The following is a 21,331-nucleotide window of genomic DNA, read 5'->3' on the forward strand; positions in this document are numbered from 1 at the left end:
CATACATTTATATTCTTCGTTATTGTACTTTTGTCGAGTATTTCTTATCGAATATATTTCATATCTTTAAATGTTCGTGTTTCACCCTAAATATTTATCTAATAATTTCGCATGATACGAATTGTTACGTTTATAGTTGTGAATTTGACTAAAACAGCGTTAATGTCACGCTTGTAATCACTTTTGAGCATGCGCAATTTGGCGATACACGTTCTACGCGCCAAATTCAAATGAATCGCTATTCAGATTCTTTATTAAATTTGATCTACAAAACTTAGTATCATTATTAGAACACATTTCTTTCTATATTTTTATTCTTTATAATCTTATGCTATATAATTGTGTGATTGTGTGAATCCATTTTTTTTTTTGTTTTTAATTTATATCAATTATATTTTATTTCTAAGCAAAGAAAAGAAGTACATCAATTTAGAGAAAAGAAATGTCATGCTCCTTTTAATTAAATTCTCAATCTTTTCATTTACTTTTTTTTATTATGCAAATGACATTAGTGATATTGTTAATATGCGATATGAAATTTTCGTTTAATCCGTATATGAACTCTGATAGTTCTTATTTCACTCGTTGCCATAATAATATATTATCATAACCTAATTCTGCTCTTTATTAGATATTATAATATATCGAATAAAAAAGAAATTAATTTTTAATTAAAAAAGAATGGAAGGTATGATATTAAGATGTTAATTATTTTATTAATTATGTAGCATTAATAATGTTTTAATTAATTGTTAATATTATTCTCCTTTAAAGATTTTCAGTATGTAATTAAAAAACAAGAACGCCAAAAAATATGTTTTGGTTCTGGATGTCCACATGATATGTCTAAAAGAGACACGACTTCTTTTATGAGATATTATATAAAAGATAATTATGAAAACATTGCTCCTAATACATATAACGTTATGGATTCATTTCTGGCCACTAAAAATAAAGCATGTTTATAATTATTACAGTTTAATGTATTATTAACTTTTTTACTTTTTTTGAAGAAATAATATGTATTTTTTTTCGATTATAGCCATGTTTACATAGTATTAGTAAGAAAGGATATGGTGGCATTACTAGAACGATACATGCAATTAAACATGATGAAGATTTTCCATCTCCAGCAGATTATAATATCGTTAGTAGTTTCAAGTCTACCAAAGAATCAAGATTTCCTTTTGCAACTTCTGCTGAAAGGACTACGTTTATTCCTAATGTGAATCCTGGGTAATCTATTTAATTAGAAAAAATGAATAAATAATTCATGCACATTACATTTTAAATTATCATAGACCAGGAACATATACACCAATAGAGAAAAAAGAAATTGCATTTGAACATAGTTTTGGTGGTAGAGTTAAGATGAGACTTGGAGTACAATTTAAATGTTGTAGTAATAATACAGATGTGTGTAAAATTTGTGGACAAAAACCCGTAGGGGATTATTGGCATTGCAACAATAAAATTTTCTTGTGTAGACCATGCATGACCGATGCATTCCAAAAACAAACAAAGTATAAAAGGGAAGAATTAAATCGTTTTTCTGTAAGTATTTTACTTATTCCGATATGGATTATTTCATATTATAAGCATCTTTATTTTAGAGAATACGTGATTGTTCAGACATTCATCAGCATGAGGGTACTGATGCTAACATTTGGTTAATGCATCCTAAGCTGTTAAAACAAAGACTAGTTAAGGAAACATATCTTACTTCTTATTTAAAAAATTAAATTCAATATTTTATCAAATGCTGCACCTTTGTACTTGTATGCCTTTCTCAATAGACAAAAAGCATTGTAAGTAGACTTATTTTATTTCACTTTTAAATAAACTTTATATAATGTAATCCATAATCTATGATCTTTAATCTAATTTATAGCTTATAATGTATAATAAATTTCATATAATATAATCATCAATTTATACATTATGCGATCTTATTTACACAAAGATGATATAAAAATATTGATATATAAGTATAATACTTATAATAAATACTTCAAATAATATAATAGATATATTTCCAATGATAGAATATGGATAGTATTTAACATTTTTGTTTGATATTATCATTACGTATACACGGTAATCAGTCGATAGAGAAAGGACGTTCTTGACAATTTTTAAATGTCATCTTATACCTACTCTTACATGTTCATATTTGGCAAGTATTCGAGATTAGTAATAGCGTAATTGTATTACTATAATAGTCCACATTCACACCTGTACTTTTTTGTTACAAAGAAAGTATTACAAAGTAGTAAATTGAAAATGCAATATTTTTTAAGAAATTTAAAATTCGCGATCAACATTAATGAATACTTTGATGTCCTTGTATATCTATACAATTTTAACTGCTTGATGATAAATCTGATGTATCAGTTGTTTGCTTTCTTGGTAATATTTTCGAACTGTCTTCCATAGGGTTTCCACCGTCTGGTGCTTGTCTTGATGCAGCAGTGACAGACATATCAGATGAATTATAATAACTATTTTCATCTATTTCCATTTCACTTTGTCTCATTGATGATTTACTGAGAGAGATAGTAGTTGTTGATTCTGTACTATTACTTGCCATTAAATCATTATTAGTAGGATTATGAATAACAGTTACATGGATATTACCATCAACATTTTCTGAAATACCAGAAGGTGTAAGTCTAAAAATTTCTGTATTTCCAACAGATTCTGATATTTTATCTTTATCTTTTTCATTGATATTTTTATTTGGAGATAACGCTATTGCTTCTACTTTATCTTGCGTATCATTTAATCCATTATTTATGGCAGTGCCAAAACTTTTAGAATATCGAGTATCTAATTGTTCTATTGCTTGTGTCTCTGGTGATACACTGTTTGATACTTGAAGATCTGGTACTAAATGCTGATATAAAAGTGGATTGAAAATGTTATCTAAATCCATATGGCGAACGTTAGAAGTAATGAGCAGATTTGTCAACTCGTCGTCATTTTTCAATGTATCATTATTTTCTTCTGCAACTAACTCTTCTCGTATAACTGTTGATATTTTATTGTAGGATGTAAGTGAAGATCTGTTAAGAGTTGCAGTTACATTTGTTGGAGCAACAGTATTATCAGTCATCCAATTTGATAGAGTTTCTGTACTTTGATCCCTGTTTTCTATTTGCATAGATGTTGGTTTCTTAATAAGTTCCAGCTTATTCTTTTTGTTATTATTTTGTGCATTATCTTTATGAACGGTTGTTAATAAATCAATTACATTTTTTCTCATTGATGAACCAGCTGTTATGTAAGGTTTCACTGGATGTTCTAAGGAAAGTTTATCAAGTAAATGATTTATATGTACTTTTGTTCCTCTTAATGGATAAGCCTCATTATTGTACGATGTATTATCATTTTGTATATGATATTCTCGTTGATAATGGTTACTCAATAAATTAGAATTTGACTGTGAAGCAAAATTCAAAGTAGGTCTGATATTGGATAAATTTACATTTGTTATCAAATTATCATTCATGCGTTCAGGCAATTGTTCATTGTTTATATGCATGTGTACATTATGATTACTTGGTGCATTTTGCCATGTATCATGTGTACCTGATATATGAGCCATAGGAAGTATAGAATCTGTATTTCTATTATCAATATTTTCATTATCACTATGTATTTCATTCAAGTCAAAGTCATTATCAAAATAATCTTCAAAAGCAGTGTTTGTTACATCATGTAAACGCGACTGCAGACGTTTCGTTATTTCGTCTAACTCTGCCAATTTTTGCCTATGAAAAATAATCAATTTAAGTATTATTTATATTTATAAATACTTTTATTATTATTCATATTTTTTAATTTTATATATACACAGTATTTCCTTCAACTCGCAATGTTGAATTATCTCGCGAAGGATTGAACTTGTCAGGAAAATGTCTTTACAAATGTTGTTTGGTATGAAGATAAAGGAAACACCCCGTGTATATATATATATATATATATATATATATATATATATATATTGCTTGCAACTTACTTTAAAGATGAAGAAAGAAAAGACATAGACATATCTTCAAAACTTTGAGTAATATCTATTGTAGGATGACTACCACATTCAGTAAAACTGCCCATTGTATTATATGTAGTTGTTAATGGAGGTTGTTGAGTATTATTCGACTCTATGTTATTTAAAAATACATTATGATTGCATAATGAAGATTCGTTTGATCGTGATGAATCACATAACGGTATTTGTGTAGTACTTGTTGATGTAGATGATTTTACAAAACCTGACATATTATCCAAAGGAGTTATTCCTACCTAAAATTTAATTATGCAATAAATATAGGAAAAACTTTGAGATCTTTATGCATATGTATGCATAACACATGTAAAATTAAAACAAAATATGTACCTTGATTTGACCATTACATTTTCCTGTAAAATCCATGATATGAAACCATCCTGACACAGATGGAAAACCAGTAGTTAATACAGATACATCAATAGCAGAAAATCCAATCACTATATCTCTTTCCATGTCAATATCTGTACTTATATCTGTATTAAATAAACGCCAAACTTTTAAAATCAAGCGTTTTTCATTCTGAAAGGAATAATGAAATAAATTTCAATATAATTTATTATTCAAGCTAAGCATAAAATACGTACGTGTGTTAATAATTCTGTCGATATTTTTGTATCACATTTCCATTCCCATCTTGGATTACAACTATGCGGATAAACATTTGTTATCATGTACGACTGTAATTGATTCATAGAATCAGCCTGAGTTGTTTGAAAAGTCACGTAAGTAGTTGGTTCTATACTCTCATTAAGTTTCTCTACTTTTGGTAAATGTAATGCACATTCAATCTCTATAAGTGCTCTAAAAAAGCTCTCGTCACTGTTTAAAATGGTGGTTTTGCTTTCTAAATTTTGTACATGAGTTGGTGGATAATAATAAGTGTTATTGTAAGTACCACTTGGTCCTTGTTTTATTGGTTCATCAAATTCAGCTCCAACACCGACACTTCTGTACATTTCTGTAGGTAAATAAAGATTGTTCCCAGGACTGTCGCTATTACTATCATCGGATATACTGTTGCAACGTAAAGAGTTTATACATGACTGCTCTTCAATATCTGTCTGTTTTTTTCTATCGATTTCTTGCTCAGTTTGGGCTGCTTGATTCATAGTTTTCGTAACATTTAATGCATGCGCTAATCGATCTACTAACGTATGTAAAACTAATCGCTCTGAATTTAAAACTCCATCCTGTGGTAAATTACTAGATGCAGACTTTGATTCTTTAAGAGTCGATATATCTGTTTGACTTTCTTGAGTTTTAAAATTGATTGTGTTAGAATTATTTCCAACGTCATCTATATGATGCATATAATTATCTTTATACTGAGATATTTCACTATTTAATTGCATATTAAGATCAGCAGTTCTCATTATTTCACTTGTGTTGTCTGTTTGTTTTCTGTGATCATTATAATTATATGAATAATCACGTATTGCCTGTGGCACTACAGTTTGACATCTAAGACCTCGTGACATTTCTAAAAGTGCTATTTGTTCAGCAGTTCCAAGTGCAACTAATGCAAGTAATTGTCCACATGATTGACTAGTAACTGGATTATTGATTGATACCCATTCATCTACGCTTATTATAGGATACTGGAAAGATAGTTATACAATTTCAATTTTTTTCTTACAATATCATTTTGAAAATGTGATAATTTGACATATAATACATAACAACACATACTTTAGATGATAATAAATGTGGTAATACAATTGGATCCCTATAAGCAATGTATAATTGATGCACAGGTAATTTTGCGATTCCCAACAAATTATTCATTCCTACAGAATTTTTATAATATACTTCTACAATTATATAATTATCTTTAATTCGTTCTAGTAATGCATTGCCATAAATTAAAGGTACTAACTGCAAACAAAAAAAAAACAGAATGTATAAATGATGTAATAAAGAAGAACTTTGAATATGAAAAGAATTTTGTATAAAATATATGTAAGAACATACTTGGCAAAAATGATAATATGGGTTTCGTGTGTTACTGCATAATTGACTTGTACCTTTGTCTTGCAACCAGAATGCTCTACATATTAAGAATGTATTTAATTCCAACAAATCTTTAGCTTCCGCTATATATATTAATCCATGAAGCAAAATCTGCAAATTTTAATATGTAATTATACATGGAACAACATTGAAAATAAAAAGTTTATGAAAATTTTTTTACATTATTATGATTCTTATTATCCGGTTCTGTTATATCTACTTTTCTATCATCAATGTTTTGGTTTGTATGTTCTGATCCATCCTTTTTAGTAACCATATTATTGGTATTATCCATGTGTAAACATTCTATCCTTTTTGTTGAAGAAGATGAAACACTATTACTTGTTTTGGATTGTGTTCCCGTTGCAGTTTTACATCTATCAATATCCGTATTTAATAAAGATCTCACATTTAATACAGGAATATTTTCCTTTCCGGACATTACGGCTTCTGTTTAAAAATGTTCAAATATAACAAAAATGTATATTTCAATATTATATTTATTTTTCTTGAAATTTACCTATATATTGTTTTCCAAAGTGGACTGAATCACATCCTAATTCTGTAGTAACTTTTAACTCTCCTATTTTAATGCCTTTGTTAATTACAGCTAATCTCTGCGACAAACTCAAATTTTCTGTTTTTACAATGTCGCTAATATACATCATACCAGAACCTAATTCAGTTGGTGATTTCTGATTAAGATGTCGTGACAAAATTTTAAAACATAATGGAAAATCTTGATGTATATTAAATTTAGGTATGTTATATATCCTTTCGTGATCAAAATGAATTACTATAAAAAAGATATGTTGAAATTATATTAACAATTAGTATAAGCTATTGGTGAATGAATACTATAACAATATTATTACCTTGTCCTGATTTACGCTTAGAAGATATTCTTACTGATTTATCATCTCTCAATAGTTTATGATTTGCTTGTGTAGGGGGCTTAAAAGTAGTATTATATTGTACAAAATATGTTACAGATAATAGTGTATTATCATTACCTATAAAATATTTAATGTATACTTTAATTTTAAATATAATTTTTGATAACATACAATATTGAATTCACTTACGTGATACACAAGATGATTTAACGCGACGATAGCCTGCAGGATTTAATACAAATGAGTCAATAAAAATTCGTATACTATCTATATGATCCAATGGAGACATTTCTAAAAAATGATAATAAAATAATTATTTTTATATACAACTCACAATAATCTATTGATAGTACTTAACGAAATAATAAATTCAATGTATACCATTTTGTTTATCCTGAGGTAAACACTTTGTCAATGATTCTACTATCATTGAATTAGATGTATTTAGAGATGTTTTATTATCAGTAATTGGTGCATTATTAGACTGAGAAGAAGCAATAGCTTCTGACGCTAAGTCAATTAAACTAGGTGTCGGTGATGTTGATCTTAAAGTATTTAGTGCTTTACGTTCGTCGGATACACTCATTTCTTTGCCTAAAAAATATTCATATAATTTTGCTTCTTTTTCAACAGGAACATCATTAAGAAAACTATTACTCAGACCAGTGTCACTTAATGCCAGAGGATCTTCATCGTAAGTTTCTTTTAATATAGCACCTCTAAGTTTTTGTGCTCTGGCAACAACTTGGGCAACGAGTTTATCAGTCACTGCCGCATTACAATTGTGCAAAGGTTCTTGGAACTTGGCCCTTTTAGTTTTTAAAATAGATCTATAAATGTCTTTTGAATCTATCTCTACAGGTGCATTTGATCTATCTTCATTAGTATTACCAAATCTTTCGCTTAATGAAATATCATGAATTCTTAATTCTTTGCAATGTGAATTTGTATCAGGCGGAGAAAGCAAGATCTTGTTCTTAGTTTGTTTTTTTTGAAGTTTATGTACTTTTAAATGCATAGTTGTAGCTTTTGATGCATTTAAATTAAATTTTATTCCGACATGCACTTCTCCTATTTGACTTCTATTTTTATCTAATATTGGAAAATATTTAAAAAAAGGTTTCTGTTCAAAAATATCTAATAATTCATTGACTTCAGATGTTCCTATGATTTGATTTACCTCTTCATCAATTATAACTAATTCTATAGTTTCACAATTTTTAATATATTCCTTAAATAGATTGCTATTCGTTCTGATACTATATATTTGAGCTGTATCTTGACTAGGCCTTATTGTATTTGTTCTAATGTCAATAGGTCTAAAAAAAAAAATAAAAGTTTAATGATATAGTGATTCAATGAGCTTGACATTTTGTTGAAAAATTTGTCATTGCAAAATAAGGATGCAATCATCTCTTATCCTATGTATTATAATTAATAATTTACCTGAATTTAGCATTATCCTGTTCACCCCACCAAGAAGCAAACACTGTGATATTTTCAGAATTATTTTTATACCAAAGAACTTCGTCTATAATCAGCCATAAGTAACCGTGAATTTTGCCTTCGACCATAGGTGGTAATGACCTACACGGTTTCACCTTCGAATCCATTTGATTTTTACTATATAATGCATAACTAACTCACTTGAGCCTGAGAAGTTTAGGTTAATTTAAACGATTTCATCAAATTGTACAAAACGTTGTGATGCAATGAAACGGTTTAAAAATATTAATTAAATCTCAGCTGTGTGTTAAACTTTATTATTCAGTTATAACTGCTTCACATTTTCTCGGATCACTAGTTCTTTATAAATTTTTATGCAATATTCAATCGTCGTGATAGAAGCATTTAAATGCGAAATTAGTTGACACAATGCATATTTTATAGGAATACGTAGAAATATCAGTACTATTCTAGCATTATAAATATCGCATAAATTCAGAAAGAAAATAGTGAATTACTGAAAAGTATAATGGCGATATTTAGGCGAGTTTCGTTCGTCTCCACATTATTTTTTGCGAATTACTCTAACGAATTCTTTTGAATCAATCGGTATAATAGAATTACACTCTCCATGCACTTTCTTTCTACAGAGAACTGTTTTATCAACGAACACTCAATGGTTTTTTTTATTACCAACAGCTATTCGTAAAACTTTGAAATTGGTGGATAATTTCAAATTGAAATCGATGTTCCAACAGCTATCCGTAAAACTTTGAAATTGGTGGATAATTTCAAATTGAAATCGATCAATTCAGTGATATATTAAAATACATGATCTAAAGCAATCCATCTAACGAGTAATATTAATTCTCAGAGAAAATGAAGTAGAAATATATTAATAATAATAATATATTGTTTGAATAATTATAAATAGTGAAATCATATGTAATAATCAATTTACGTTCGGTCAGAAAATTGATGATTAATCATTTCCTATACTTAGAAAATTTGGTAATTAATAAATGCTTTCAATAGCAAGTATTCGGATATCAATTTTATCTACATGGTATATACATATGTACACAATCTATATGTATCTTTGACGTTTTCTCTTCTCTATAGTCGATGATAATATTAGCTCTCGTTCATGTATTATTAACTGTAGTAATTGCTAAGGGTAAAAGTCAAAAGCTCATAGATCGTTATATATCGTAGGATTATTATATAGGATTAGCTCGCGGTAAATAAGTTAATGACAAATTTATATCTATTCGAAGCGACGAACGAACATACATACGTACGCGCATAATTAGCTTGCTTGCTTATGCAGCATCATTTTATTTATCTACACATTTATCTCAAATATGTCATTTAAAGCTATTTAACATGACACATCTCGTTAGGCTCGACAAATTTTAACGTACCGAGAGAAATTTGATATTGTATAAGTATAGTCTTACGAATAATCCAAAAAGGATCAGCGAATAATTTTAACGCGATACTTTTAGTATATTACAAATCGTAATTTTATCCAACTACCTATTATTTACTATATTTGCCGTTTCACTGCTTTAATTATAAATATGTACTTTACAATGAATTATTTTACAAGTAACACGCACGCAAGTCATGTTTATTAAAGTTAAATCCTATTTTCGTTTCTTTTTTCTTTTGTACGATCCTTCTTTTACATTTTGATGCATCATAATACTTTTTAAACTTTAAAAAAAATATCATATTATACGTGCGTTAATATATTATCGAGTAAGTTATCGAGATCAAAGTATAATCGATCTGTGTACTGTTATTGAGTTCTCCAATTAAAAACAATTTCGGTCCGATCTGATTGCCGACAAAGATATAAGTTGAAAGTGGAAATTTCGATAAAAATTCAACGCATTCTAATTTCATTTATTTATTTATTTATTTATTTTTTCGTTTTTTTTTTTTTTTTTTTTTTTTTTCACTTTTGTTTCCTCTCCATCTCGAACTGTATCCATATCGGTTGCACTTGCTCGCGTTTATTGACGCACATACGCAGTTCTGTTATGCATACGCAATATATACACGCTATATATGTATGATCTGCCGGAATCGGCTTTGTGAACGAACATTGAAATATATCGTTGTAGCTTTTGTAGCTTTGATTCCGGTCATTGATGAGAAAGAGGGTCAGTGGAACACGTTTGTTGTACTTTCAGGTTCTTGTAAAAAAAAAAGAAGTCTATTATATTCCTATTTTCTATCATCCGAATTAATTTATGAATTAATGTTTCTTAGAAACATTGCTTTGATCAATTGTCTCTCATGATGATCCTTCTGTAATTTTAGAAAGATTTGAAAGATTCAACGAGGACAACAATTAATCATAATTATTAATCGATCTGATTGAATTACTCAGTTAGAAATTGTAATTAACGATTGAATTTATTCAATTGCTGTTAATGACTTTAGATGCCTATTCAGGCTTGGCAATTTGTTGAAAGGTGGGAATAAATATCCTACTCATTTAACCTTGCCCCCAAAGCTAAAGCTATTCAACGTTTCAATGTAATAGTGCTTTGGGAACTGTTCGCGAGTAGTAGTTATAACTCGTTATAACTTGTCCATCATTGAAAATGTATATACTTTGCGAGCATGTAACGTGGTTCGTTCATGTTCGAGGAAAATTTAATGTGAGCGACGTGTCCGTTGAAAAGTTGTGTGCCTCGCATGATCTCCTTTAACTTTGTAATCAGTAACGTATTACTTTCTGTGACATTGATGTACTCTATGTCATCAAAACAAAAATATTCGATATGTTCTTTATCTTGTCTAATTGTTTACCCCTGGTTTCTTTTTTCATTTCATTTCTTTCAGAACAAACCTCTCAAATGCTCTTTTGATATAGCTTTGTTCTTTTAATCGTACATCGAATAAAACGAAGAAAATGTACGGGGTAGATAGATAGTGTGTACATAACTAACGTACATATGTATATATATATATATATGTATGTATGTTCAATCTACATAAAACTGTGTTGTCTTTTACGCATCGACATTAGTCATTATTCTGGCTAATTGGAACGAAAGCATCGGTTTTCAGTTCAGGAGACATTTACCACGTTTCGGTTGCCATTTCAACGATAGAGCAGATCTCTCTACATGATTAATATTTCCACGATTCCTCTGCATTATTGGATGATTTTTAAATCGGATCGTCCATATCAAAATGCGTACAAATTTTTGCTAGTCGTTATTTAATTTAATGAAATCATCGAGATACAACGATATTCATTTTCGAAAATTTGAATTTTAACAATATGTCACCTTTTTGCGTAACCTAGAAATATTTGAATGAAAATAATTAATATATACATAAATATATATTCATATATATTAAATGTAGCATTGCTTCTTCGTTCTATGATTTTACAGTAAACAAACAAATCTTTTTATTCGATCCTAAAAAAATAAAGATCGCAAACTTTAGTAATTCTTGTTGCTGTTAACTTTCTATGTCAGAGAAATCAGATTGCCCCTGAGGATTTTATCGTATCCACAGTTGATCCCAAAGGAAAGTAAGAATGTAAAATTCGTATTCATTGGTGCATAAGCTAACATAGTATGCATGTGGAAGCTCGCGCACGCGAGAGGACCACAGCGTCCTGAAATTCTGTCGATTTCACTGTTCGCGTATCCGCGTGCTCGATCCATGCCGAGCATGCTTCCGGCTCGGATGTAAAATCGTGTAAATATAAATAATTCCACCACAGGACGGATACCGAATGGGTGGGTTTCTCGTTCGTCGTACGCCAGTGAAATTCATCGTTCCATCGTACGCGTAGTTGAAAATATTTTCCTCGTAGCGTGTTAACCCGATTTGTTCTATCTACGTTTCCTATAAAGCGAGTTGAAAGATAAAGTGAATGAAAGAGTAAGAGAGGGAGAGAGAGAGAGAGAGAGAGAGGAAGAGAGAGGGGGAGAGAGAGAGAGTCAATTTGTTGCATTTTTGCATTCAAATTTTTGTATCAAATATATCTTAGATTTTTCATTTTCATCGAACATAGAATATTCGGCAAAATCTATATTATTACGAATAATTAATCAATAAGAGAATAACTTATGTTAATTACTTTCCAACGGGGATTTGGATTTTTATTTTGAAAAAAATAAAAAACAAAAAAGAAAAAAGAACTTACTTACTTGTTTGCAAGCTAATTCGAGAATAAACAGTCATCGTACTTGTTACGGCCAGCCAGAACTTTTTCTCCCATATGACTTGTAACTTTTATGAAAGGGATTTAAAGTTTCCCGCGTTCGCGTAATGGCCGTACAAACGAGAAATACGAAAGTATGGCAGTAAAGTGGCCGGTAACTGGTAAATACGCGACGGACTCTGTACTACTGTTTACTTCTCAATGTTTGGAAACTCTCTTTTAGTATGTAATTTCTTTTTTTTTTCTCTCTCTCTTTCTCCTCTTTTTCTTCTTCTTCTTCTTCTTTCTCTTCTTTTTCCTTTTTTCAACTGCACAAAGTAAGAGGATTTTCCAATTAAATTACGTTTACATATACGATGAAATATGGAGAAGCGTTTCGATCATTTTTTTTCTTTCTCTCTCTCTCTCTCTCTTTCTCTCTCTCTCTCTCGAGAGAGAGAGAGAAAAAGAGTAGATATTCTTTAAATAAATATACGATACACGTACGATTGGTCAGTTCAAAGAAACTACGCAGAAGTAAGGAAGAAGGTACGTTATCATTGTCGACCAGAACACTTTTAAAACTAGCTTCGTTTTTATTGTATATCTTGACCGAATGAAAAGCTCGACCAGAGGGGCGGTGGAGAAGGGGAAGAGAGAGCAAAAGAGAGAGAGAGAGAGACTTTAGTGGAAACGGAAAATCTCCTTGAAAGGATTTGCAAGAAGAAGGTCCTACTACTAGCAGGACCAAGGACCTACTGGAATCGATCGAGAAGAACGGAGAATGGAATAAGAAAGTCGAGTTAATAGATTGCGAGATGCAAAGCGTACTTACTTACGTCCTATCTTATTTCGGTGAAATAGTTAAGCAAATATCTCGCTATTTTCTCCTGTTTCATGAAATCCATTGTTATTCGAGCTGCATTATTTAAACGTTTCAAAAGGTTTCCATCGAATTTTCCTTTCTATTAGATCGTCGTAATAACATTAACACAGATTTCTACTCTTTTGCAATGTATTATTTACCTCTAAAGAATCCTTTATTTTCTAATGAACGTGCATATATTTTCTTGTGAGATATATGTATGTCAGAACAGATTGTTTCCTATTTTAAACGACTCTAATTTCGATCGTTATTGCTCCTAAGGAAAAGTAAGGAAAATAAGTGAGGTTAGGTTCGTTTGTAGAAGATAGGAAAAGCTAAAAAAGAGAGAGAGAGAGAGAGAGAGAAAGAAAGAAAAAGAAAAAGAATGATCGTTATTCACCACGTGAGCGGCTTACTCGATGATAACTCCCCTTTTTAAACACAGCCGGTACTTAATAATTCTGTGCTTGTTAACGGATACGAGCTTGCACACCCAAACCCGCCCAACCCAGTCCAACGCCACTTTGTAATCTTAAATTCTTGCGGGTATTTTATTAACGCGAGTTGTTGCTACGACAGGGAGCAAAATGGCAAGCGCACGTGACTTCGGACGAGCTCTCTCTCTTTCTCTTTCTCTCTCTTTGTCTCTCTCTCTCTCTCTCTCTCTCTCTCTCTCTTTGTTTCGCTCTCTCTTTACTCTCTCTATCTTTCTCTCGCTTCCTCTTCTCTCTCTTTCTCTCTCTTTGCTTTACTATTCAAGTCGTTGTCACGTTATCCAAACTACCTACAAAATTTGTCGAATGCATAGAAACCTTCTCTCTCTCTCTTTTTCTCTTTCTTTCTATAAGAAACACTTGCATGAAATATTATCTATAAACGATATAAATTCGATAACGATACCATTTACTATAAGAATATAATGATTTTAATTTGATTCTTTATCTATCGACGTTCCTAAGATTGGAATTTGCCATGCATTTAAATTCACTTTCTTTCCGATGATTTATATATTTCCTTATTATATGCACATAATTTTTTTTTTTTCTTCGAATAATAAATTCCGATAAATTATCTTTATTTTAGGCGCCATAATTAAAAGGTGGGATTTTATACGCGCAGGATGAGAATCTCTTTTTTACTGAAGTCAATCTTGCCAACTTGTGAGAGAATTTGAGTCGTCCTTTTCTTTAATTACGAGTAATTAGCATATTTTTTTTTACGGAGTATACCCTTTTTACAGTATATCAATCGATTTCCAAGAAACGTATTTTTTAAGATACATTATTTATTAATCGTGACTACGGTACTGAAAATGGAATATTAACGAAAATAAAAGTGGCGATCGTATATTGTTTTTTATTTTTTTTTTTGTAATTTTTGGCATTATTTCTCTATAGATTTACCTTTTCCTTCCTAATTATTTAATTGTACAATATTTGTGATACATTCCGATGATTTCTACACTCAGATATCGAATTTATAAAAATTGTATATTTTCGATTATTAGATCGAGAAATTACGTTTATTACAGACGACGTTAATTAAGATGGCGTAAAGTATGTACAGGATGAGAATCTTTTTACCACCGAAGTCAATGTTACTAACTCGTGACAGAATCTGTATCGTTTATCTTTCAATTACAGGTAATTAGAATGTATACTTTAAAATATATTTTCTTTCGATATATCAATTAATTCTTAAAAGTGTGTTTTCTATGGTGTATTATTCGTAAATCGTGACAACGGGACTGAAAAAGAAATATTAATGAAAATAAAAATGGTGAGCGTATATACTGTCTTTTTTTTCTTTCGTACTTTTTGAAATTATTTTTCCATATATCTTACTTTTTTCTTCTGATTATTTGATTTTAGTATATTTGTGATATATTCCGACGATTCGCATAATGTTATATCGTATTTATAAAAATTTTATATTTTCGATTATTAGATCGAAACATTTCGTATTAATTGACTAGCAACGTATTTGCGCATGCGCGGCGCGGATTGTTTAATCGTCTTGCCGGTGATTATGACGCCATTTTGTGTTTGGTGATCACTAGTTAGACAGGGAAGCCGTATCGTCCTCATTAATTTCAGGTAATTAGTATATTTTTCTAATGTACACCGTCTTCCTGTATATCAACCGATTACGAAAAACGCGATTTTCACGGGTGAATGTTCGCAAATTAAGGCATCATCATGTTTAAAAGATATTCGCGAAAATAAAATCTGCTTCTTGGCGTCCTTTTGGAAGCTATTGCGTCATACCTTTTTCTCGAATTTTCTGCTTTTATTTCTACGATGTCGACATTTCCAATCGCACTTTAACGATGCTTTTGATAATAATGTATCATTTATTAATGATCATTAATCGTATTTCGTATTGTATTCGATTTTCTCCACACACCCACATACGCACCATATCATCATATATACATATATATACACACATATAAGCTTTAGATACTTTATACCCATTACGCATATATATATATATACATACATATATACATATATATACATACGTATATACATAGATCATGCGTACATATATATATATAATATATATATACACACTACATATAAGTTTTGCATATCCCTCTATATTCATTACGTATATACACTCACACAATGATTTTTATCCTCTACAATCTATCTTACATTTTTCAGATTTCTAAGAATTTGACGAAATGAAAGACCCAGCATGAAATATTCCAGTTTTTTTCTATGCATACTTCTCTTCATCCTGCATATAGGTAAGTCTGTTTCTTTTTAATGGCTAAGCGAATATTTATAGAGAGATAGATAGAGAGAGAGAGAGAGAGAGAGAGAGAGAGAGAGAGAGAGAGAGAGAGAGAGAGAGAGAGAGAGAGAGAGCGAGCAAGAGATCGTGTGTGTGTGTAAGAGAGAGAGAGAGAAGTAGCATTTGACATATATACAATCATAGGACTATGGATTTCTAAGAAATCCCTCGGCCGAGCTCGCCACGAAAACAGTCGAGCGTTCAAGGGGACATTGACAAAGTTATTGTCCTTGTCAGTTTTATAGAATCTTTCGGCATATATGTATATAAGTACGTAACGTAACTAAGAAAGTGTCGATTAATTTTCTCTCTAGGATTGTATTTTATTATAGAATATTTTAATATAAAATATTTTAATAATTTTATATTTATATATTTAATATTATAGGAAGTTTATTATTACAGTTCGCCGCATACTTCGATATCTCTCGAAAAGCTTTATATATGTAACTTTAAATAATTTTATTTCAGACGTTAATTACTTATCATTAATACTTTTGTATAATATATCATTTATCTTGCAAATAATGGCTGGTATATTCCAATGCGTTAAATCTTTTTTTTTTTTTTTTTAGGAAATCTTGAAATCAATTTTTTTATTCATTCGATCGATCACAAAATAACATTTGACATAACTTCTATATATAAAAATGTTTCAAACTACTGTATTTCATAGATGGATGAAAAACAACAGATAAATCTCTTTCGAAAGGGACAACTAAATATATGTGTGCGTTAGTTGTGCGGGGGCTGGTGAGGATGGGGATTACAAAGCGTTGTTCATTAAATATAGCCACGAAACAATAGTCGTCCATCGTGTCATCGTCGTTTCATCGACAAGAGGAAATTTGTGTGTCGTCTCTATGGCTCATATATTTCTCGGACGTATTACCGGTAGCTGCCGTACGACAGGACGCATGTGTTATTCAATGATCACCTAAGCAATTAAGCTGGAGTAGGAACATTTCCGAGGGATGAGAAGTAGATTTATTCGGAGATAATACTCCTCTATTATTAAATAGAGAAGAACAATTAGTTACATTTTCAAAAGACTTTGCCGAAACTTAACAATTTTCTATTGTAATATTAATTGAATTAAATTAACTATAAGTCTTACATTAATGCACGCGTTCAATGTTGCATAAGGTTCGATCTTATAACACGTAAATTAGAATGAAAATCGATCTTGTTTCAATAATCTGTTTAGATTCATGCGTTCTCATTAAAAGAGTAAAAGAGAATAAATTTGTCGTGAGTGTTGGGCAGTGGTGGTAAAAGTGGGGAGGAGGAGGAGGATGGAAGGAGGTTAGGTAGGTGGCTGAGAGATAGATAGTCATATACATTACGGCTAATGGCCTCTGAACCGCGTCTTTGAAGTGGACCTCGGGCTCTCCCTTTCGTCGTGTGGTACCGAAATCAAAAGCCACCGGCCACGCGAGCCAACTCATAACCACTTAGGGCTCGGCGCTCTTTCGCAAAAGGACGCCGCCTGATCTCCCTTCTCCCTTCTCTTCTCCTCTCTCTCTCTCTCTCTCTCTCTCTATCTCTCTCTTTCTCTCTCTGCGATGTATTTCCTGCGATGTAGCCGTCGTACTCTCAACTTTCGCAGAACACGTGCGGTCGAGGTATGCAAACCCGCTTTTCGAGTCTCTCTTTTGCTCATCGTCGTCGGTAGTCAAACTCGAAACGTAACTCAGCGGCATTAGCAAGTCTCCTCGCGCATTAACGTCTCCCGTAAATTTGAATTTTCGCGCGCAAACTTAGCTCGTGAACGATTTCAATGTATTTTTTTTTTCGACGATACGAAAGATTTTTCTTTTTATACGATCGTTTCTAATTGTTTTTAATTATGTTCCCATATTAAAAGATATGATTTACTTGGAAGGTAGAAGTATACGTTCCCTAGTGCGTTGGTAAATGCCTTTCGCTGAAACCCAATAAGATGGGGAAAGGGTGATTTGTGAGCGGAAAAAGTGGCGCGTTGTTTTTTTTATCAGAGAGTCCAAAATAAAAATGAGCTACGTATTGTGGAAAGGAAAATAGAAGAACGTGGAATGGGAATTGAGATTTTATATAACTTTTATTATCCCATGAAAATGTTTTTTTGCATTTGATTCTCATGAGAAAAGCTCTGAGACGTCGTTCTTTGTACTTTGTACAGGATTCTTTCGATAAAAAAAAAGTAGGAGAGAGAAAGAGGGGGGGGGAGAGAGAGGGAGGGGGAGAGAGAGATAAAGAAAAAAAAATTAAATTTATTCCTATTGAGATAGGACTTTTCGATTCAGCTGGTCTTTCAATAAACGGACTCAATGTTCAACGGAAAGCACAACCATCGAGCTTTCCTTGCAATTCGCCGACGAGATTTTTACGGGTTACCAGGAGAGAACTCGTCACGATTCCATGGAGAAGAAGAAATGTACGGACGATTCCAACGGTGCTCCCACTCGGACCGGTAATGGTACCGGAAACTACACTTACCTCGCTGTTCCGGCGCTTTGAGCTTTTCTACGTCTCGAGAGAAGTTCTTATACTTTGGTAACGGCCATTTGCCCTTCACCGTATCCGAAATCCATGAATCCATGAGTACAACTCTATACCGATGAGTACCGTAACTCTCTCTTGGTTTCCAGAGTACACGGAAATTAGAAGAGCGAATCGTTCGGAAACGTTTTATCTTCTTCTCTTATTACTTTCTTTTTTTTTCTCTCTTTATTTCGACGATAATCGATGCGAGTTTTAAGCGAGTAACGATTTATTTTCTTTCTTGTGTGTTTTTTTTTTTTTTTTTTTTTTTTTTCTTTTCCCGGAACATAGTATCGCGTTTACTTGAGAATTTATCGCTCGTTGTTGAATCAAGGCAGTCGAGATATTTAATTTCGTTATTTTACGGTACTTCCTGCTTCTCTTTGACGGACCAACGGCGTATCCAATAAACTTCGACTGGCTTGGCTTTATCTTTTTGCGAGATTTCAATTTCGGTAGAAATGAAAATGTATATGCTCTTTATTTTATTTCGTTTTGTTTTGTTTTGTCGAATGTTTAGTGATTCGTTTATTCTTTCAATGTTTTCGAGATAGAGGAGGGATGGAATCGTAAACTCCACGTAAACTGGCCACTTTATATGTGTTTCCTGAATTTTCATTATAATTCCAAAAATATGGACATTAATTCGTATTTAATCATTACCCGTTGTGTAGTTGCCGTAGGGCTTGCTTACGGGCCGTACCGGAGGCGGTTTCAATTTAATTTACCGACAGAATGACATACAATTTTATTTGACATAAAGTAATTACCGTGTACAACGCTAACTCATTTTGTTCGATGTAAATATAGGAATATGGAAGAGTATACTTTGTCAAAGGTATGCATATGCAATTGGAGGAAGTTTCCGTCGATCGTTTCCGTTTTATGAATGCTCTCAACGATTACTAGAAATTCTGACTGTTCTACAGATACCAATCTCCGATTTTGTTTTATCTTCGTCTTCGGTCACTTGGGAAATATAAGATGTATCGTTGAATCAGCAAATCCCTGCCGTTGGTTCCTGCTAACGTCGGCGTTAAATCCATCGATACATATATATTAACTATTATCATGTTCGTTGATATATGTACATATATATATACACACATACACTCACATCCATCAACGATTTGGAACAATTGCGAAAGGAAAGAGAATCTGAATGAGAATTTCAGTCGCATCTTCAATTTAATAAATGTCCTTATACAGTTGAAATGGCACGTGTTATCTTCCTTTCGAACTTATTTGTCGAGTGAACGTTACACGAGATGATTTATGCCAGTTTTTAAAATTGTGATTTTACGATAAATCGAATTAACTTGCGCTGGAGATAACACGAAAATGCTGTCATTTGTTATATACTTTTTCTATTTGTCTTTTGTCCTTTTTCCTTTCTTTTTTCTGTTTTCTTTTTTCATCCTCATCCTTCGATCTCCATTTTTTTTTTCTGCTTTCTTTCCATAGCTCTGAGCTATATCACGCTTGACTTTCTATCGAGTTTAACGGCTTCTTAATTCTCATCGCGAGCAAATTGGATGATTCCCGGGATCGGATTTACAAAAGTTTAGCACGCGAGCGTTTCATTCTTCCTCGCGATATCGATTCGACTGGGGTCCCTTTAAACGAGAGAGGCGTTAATGTACTTTGACCCGATATTGGGTACGCTATTGTGCGGTGTCGGGCGTGTAAATAATTTCCAGGCATCTACCTTCGCGCGTTCACGATACGTATATAGGGATATATACAATATATGTATGTATCTACGTATGTACGTATGTATGTTGGTTTTAACAGTTTAAGAACGCTCGTAAATCGTATAATAGACTTTTTGTCAAACGATAGTAGAGTTAATGATCGTGTAATAGAATCTATTATATGAAAAAGAGATTGAAAAAAGAGAATATTTATCCTGCAAATTCGGTTGAATTTATCATTGAATAGGTTGTAGTGTACGTATGTACATATGTAGAAAGTCGAAATATTTTAAGGTTATAGATAGACTTCTCTCTCTCTCTCTCTCTCTCTCTCTCTCTCTCTCTCTTTCTCTTTACGTTAACCCTTTTGGCTTTTCGTCGCGAGCGAGAATATGCAAATGTTCAATTGTAGATTCTTGTACATCACGCTTCTCGACGGGTTACGTAGGAATGTGCATTAGCAGGAAAGTCGGCAGTTTGCATTGCGAAATTCGCAATTTTGTAGGAGGGAATTGAGACAGGGTGGGGGTTTTGGGAGTGAAATTTACGTTGTCGCTCGCACATGAAGTTCTTACTGCAAATTTATGGGCAGGCCCCCTCAAAACGAGATCTACGGAAGAACCACGATTCGCATCAGTTTCTATTACCAAAAGGACTAAAATTAATTAAGTAGTCGAGGACAAGGACGAAGAAGCCCTATTCGTTGAAAGTTAACAAGGCTAAACTCGACTCGTCGATAAATGTATCTTATTTTCTTCGAGTAAGCTGATCTTTCGATGCGTGAATTTAAATATTAAATTCTTACTTTTCTTTTCTTTTCTTTTCTTTTTCCTTTTTAACGTA

At 31.8% G+C, this 21,331-nt stretch overlaps 3 protein-coding genes across 18 annotated transcripts in view; 2 read left to right on the forward strand and 1 right to left on the reverse strand.

The window, feature by feature from the left end:
• The first annotated feature begins 272 nt into the window (after positions 1-272).
• On the forward strand, positions 273-1,858 carry LOC124955273. Its single transcript, XM_047509466.1, has 5 exons — positions 273-688; positions 775-956; positions 1,043-1,236; positions 1,302-1,554; positions 1,614-1,858. Exons 1-5 carry the CDS (start codon positions 682-684, stop codon positions 1,740-1,742), a joined length of 765 nt encoding a protein of 254 aa, XP_047365422.1. The 5' UTR covers positions 273-681; the 3' UTR covers positions 1,743-1,858.
• On the reverse strand, positions 707-14,074 carry LOC124955271 (C2 domain-containing protein 3-like). 10 transcript variants are annotated; one of them, XM_047509446.1, is made up of 16 exons: positions 13,870-14,074; positions 13,631-13,746; positions 13,440-13,569; positions 12,612-12,933; positions 8,425-12,306; positions 7,360-8,297; positions 7,168-7,269; positions 6,958-7,095; positions 6,603-6,878; positions 6,264-6,532; positions 6,044-6,193; positions 5,762-5,947; positions 4,657-5,670; positions 4,400-4,591; positions 4,022-4,305; positions 707-3,773 (listed from the first exon to the last, which is right to left on the reverse strand). In XM_047509446.1, exons 5-16 carry the CDS (start codon positions 8,589-8,591, stop codon positions 2,363-2,365), a joined length of 5,127 nt encoding a protein of 1,708 aa, XP_047365402.1. In that variant the 5' UTR covers positions 8,592-12,306; positions 12,612-12,933; positions 13,440-13,569; positions 13,631-13,746; positions 13,870-14,074; the 3' UTR covers positions 707-2,362. The 10 variants fall into 10 exon arrangements, with proteins under 10 accessions (XP_047365402.1, XP_047365406.1, XP_047365401.1 ...); XM_047509450.1 differs by having other exon boundaries at positions 7,360-7,572; positions 7,642-8,297; positions 13,440-13,746; XM_047509445.1 differs by having other exon boundaries at positions 13,440-13,746; positions 13,886-14,074.
• LOC124955272 (lachesin) overlaps positions 13,134-21,331 on the forward strand; it is a 141,165-nt gene continuing 132,967 nt past the window's right edge. For 3 of the 7 annotated variants that reach the window (XR_007102817.1, XM_047509454.1, XM_047509462.1), the window contains exons 1-2: positions 15,436-15,565; positions 16,139-16,224. The gene's annotated coding sequence lies outside the window, so the exon portion shown is untranslated. Of the gene's footprint in view, positions 13,154-15,059; positions 15,113-15,432; positions 15,566-16,138; positions 16,225-21,331 lie in introns of those variants that run through there. The other 4 variants (XM_047509457.1, XM_047509456.1, XM_047509461.1 and 1 more) reach the window with 4 other exon arrangements.

Source organism: Vespa velutina, chromosome 17, assembly GCF_912470025.1.
Source record: "Vespa velutina chromosome 17, iVesVel2.1, whole genome shotgun sequence".
NCBI lineage: Eukaryota > Metazoa > Arthropoda > Insecta > Hymenoptera > Vespidae > Vespa > Vespa velutina.

Excerpts from the sequence above, each read along its gene's own strand:
- LOC124955273 (XM_047509466.1), top strand. Across the intron at positions 957-1,042 it reads TTCTGGCCACTAAAAATAAA|CCATGTTTACATAGTATTAG; the intron begins GCATGTTTATAA and ends TTTCGATTATAG. Across the intron at positions 1,555-1,613 it reads AAGAATTAAATCGTTTTTCT|AGAATACGTGATTGTTCAGA; the intron begins GTAAGTATTTTA and ends TCTTTATTTTAG.
- LOC124955271 (XM_047509445.1), bottom strand. The coding sequence starts at position 8,591 with ATGGATTCGAAGGTGAAACCGTGTAGGTCATTACCACCTATGGTCGAA. Across the intron at positions 5,948-6,043 it reads CATATTATCATTTTTGCCAA|TTAGTACCTTTAATTTATGG; the intron begins GTATGTTCTTAC and ends TTTTGTTTGCAG. Across the intron at positions 4,592-4,656 it reads CGACAGAATTATTAACACAC|AATGAAAAACGCTTGATTTT; the intron begins GTACGTATTTTA and ends TATTCCTTTCAG.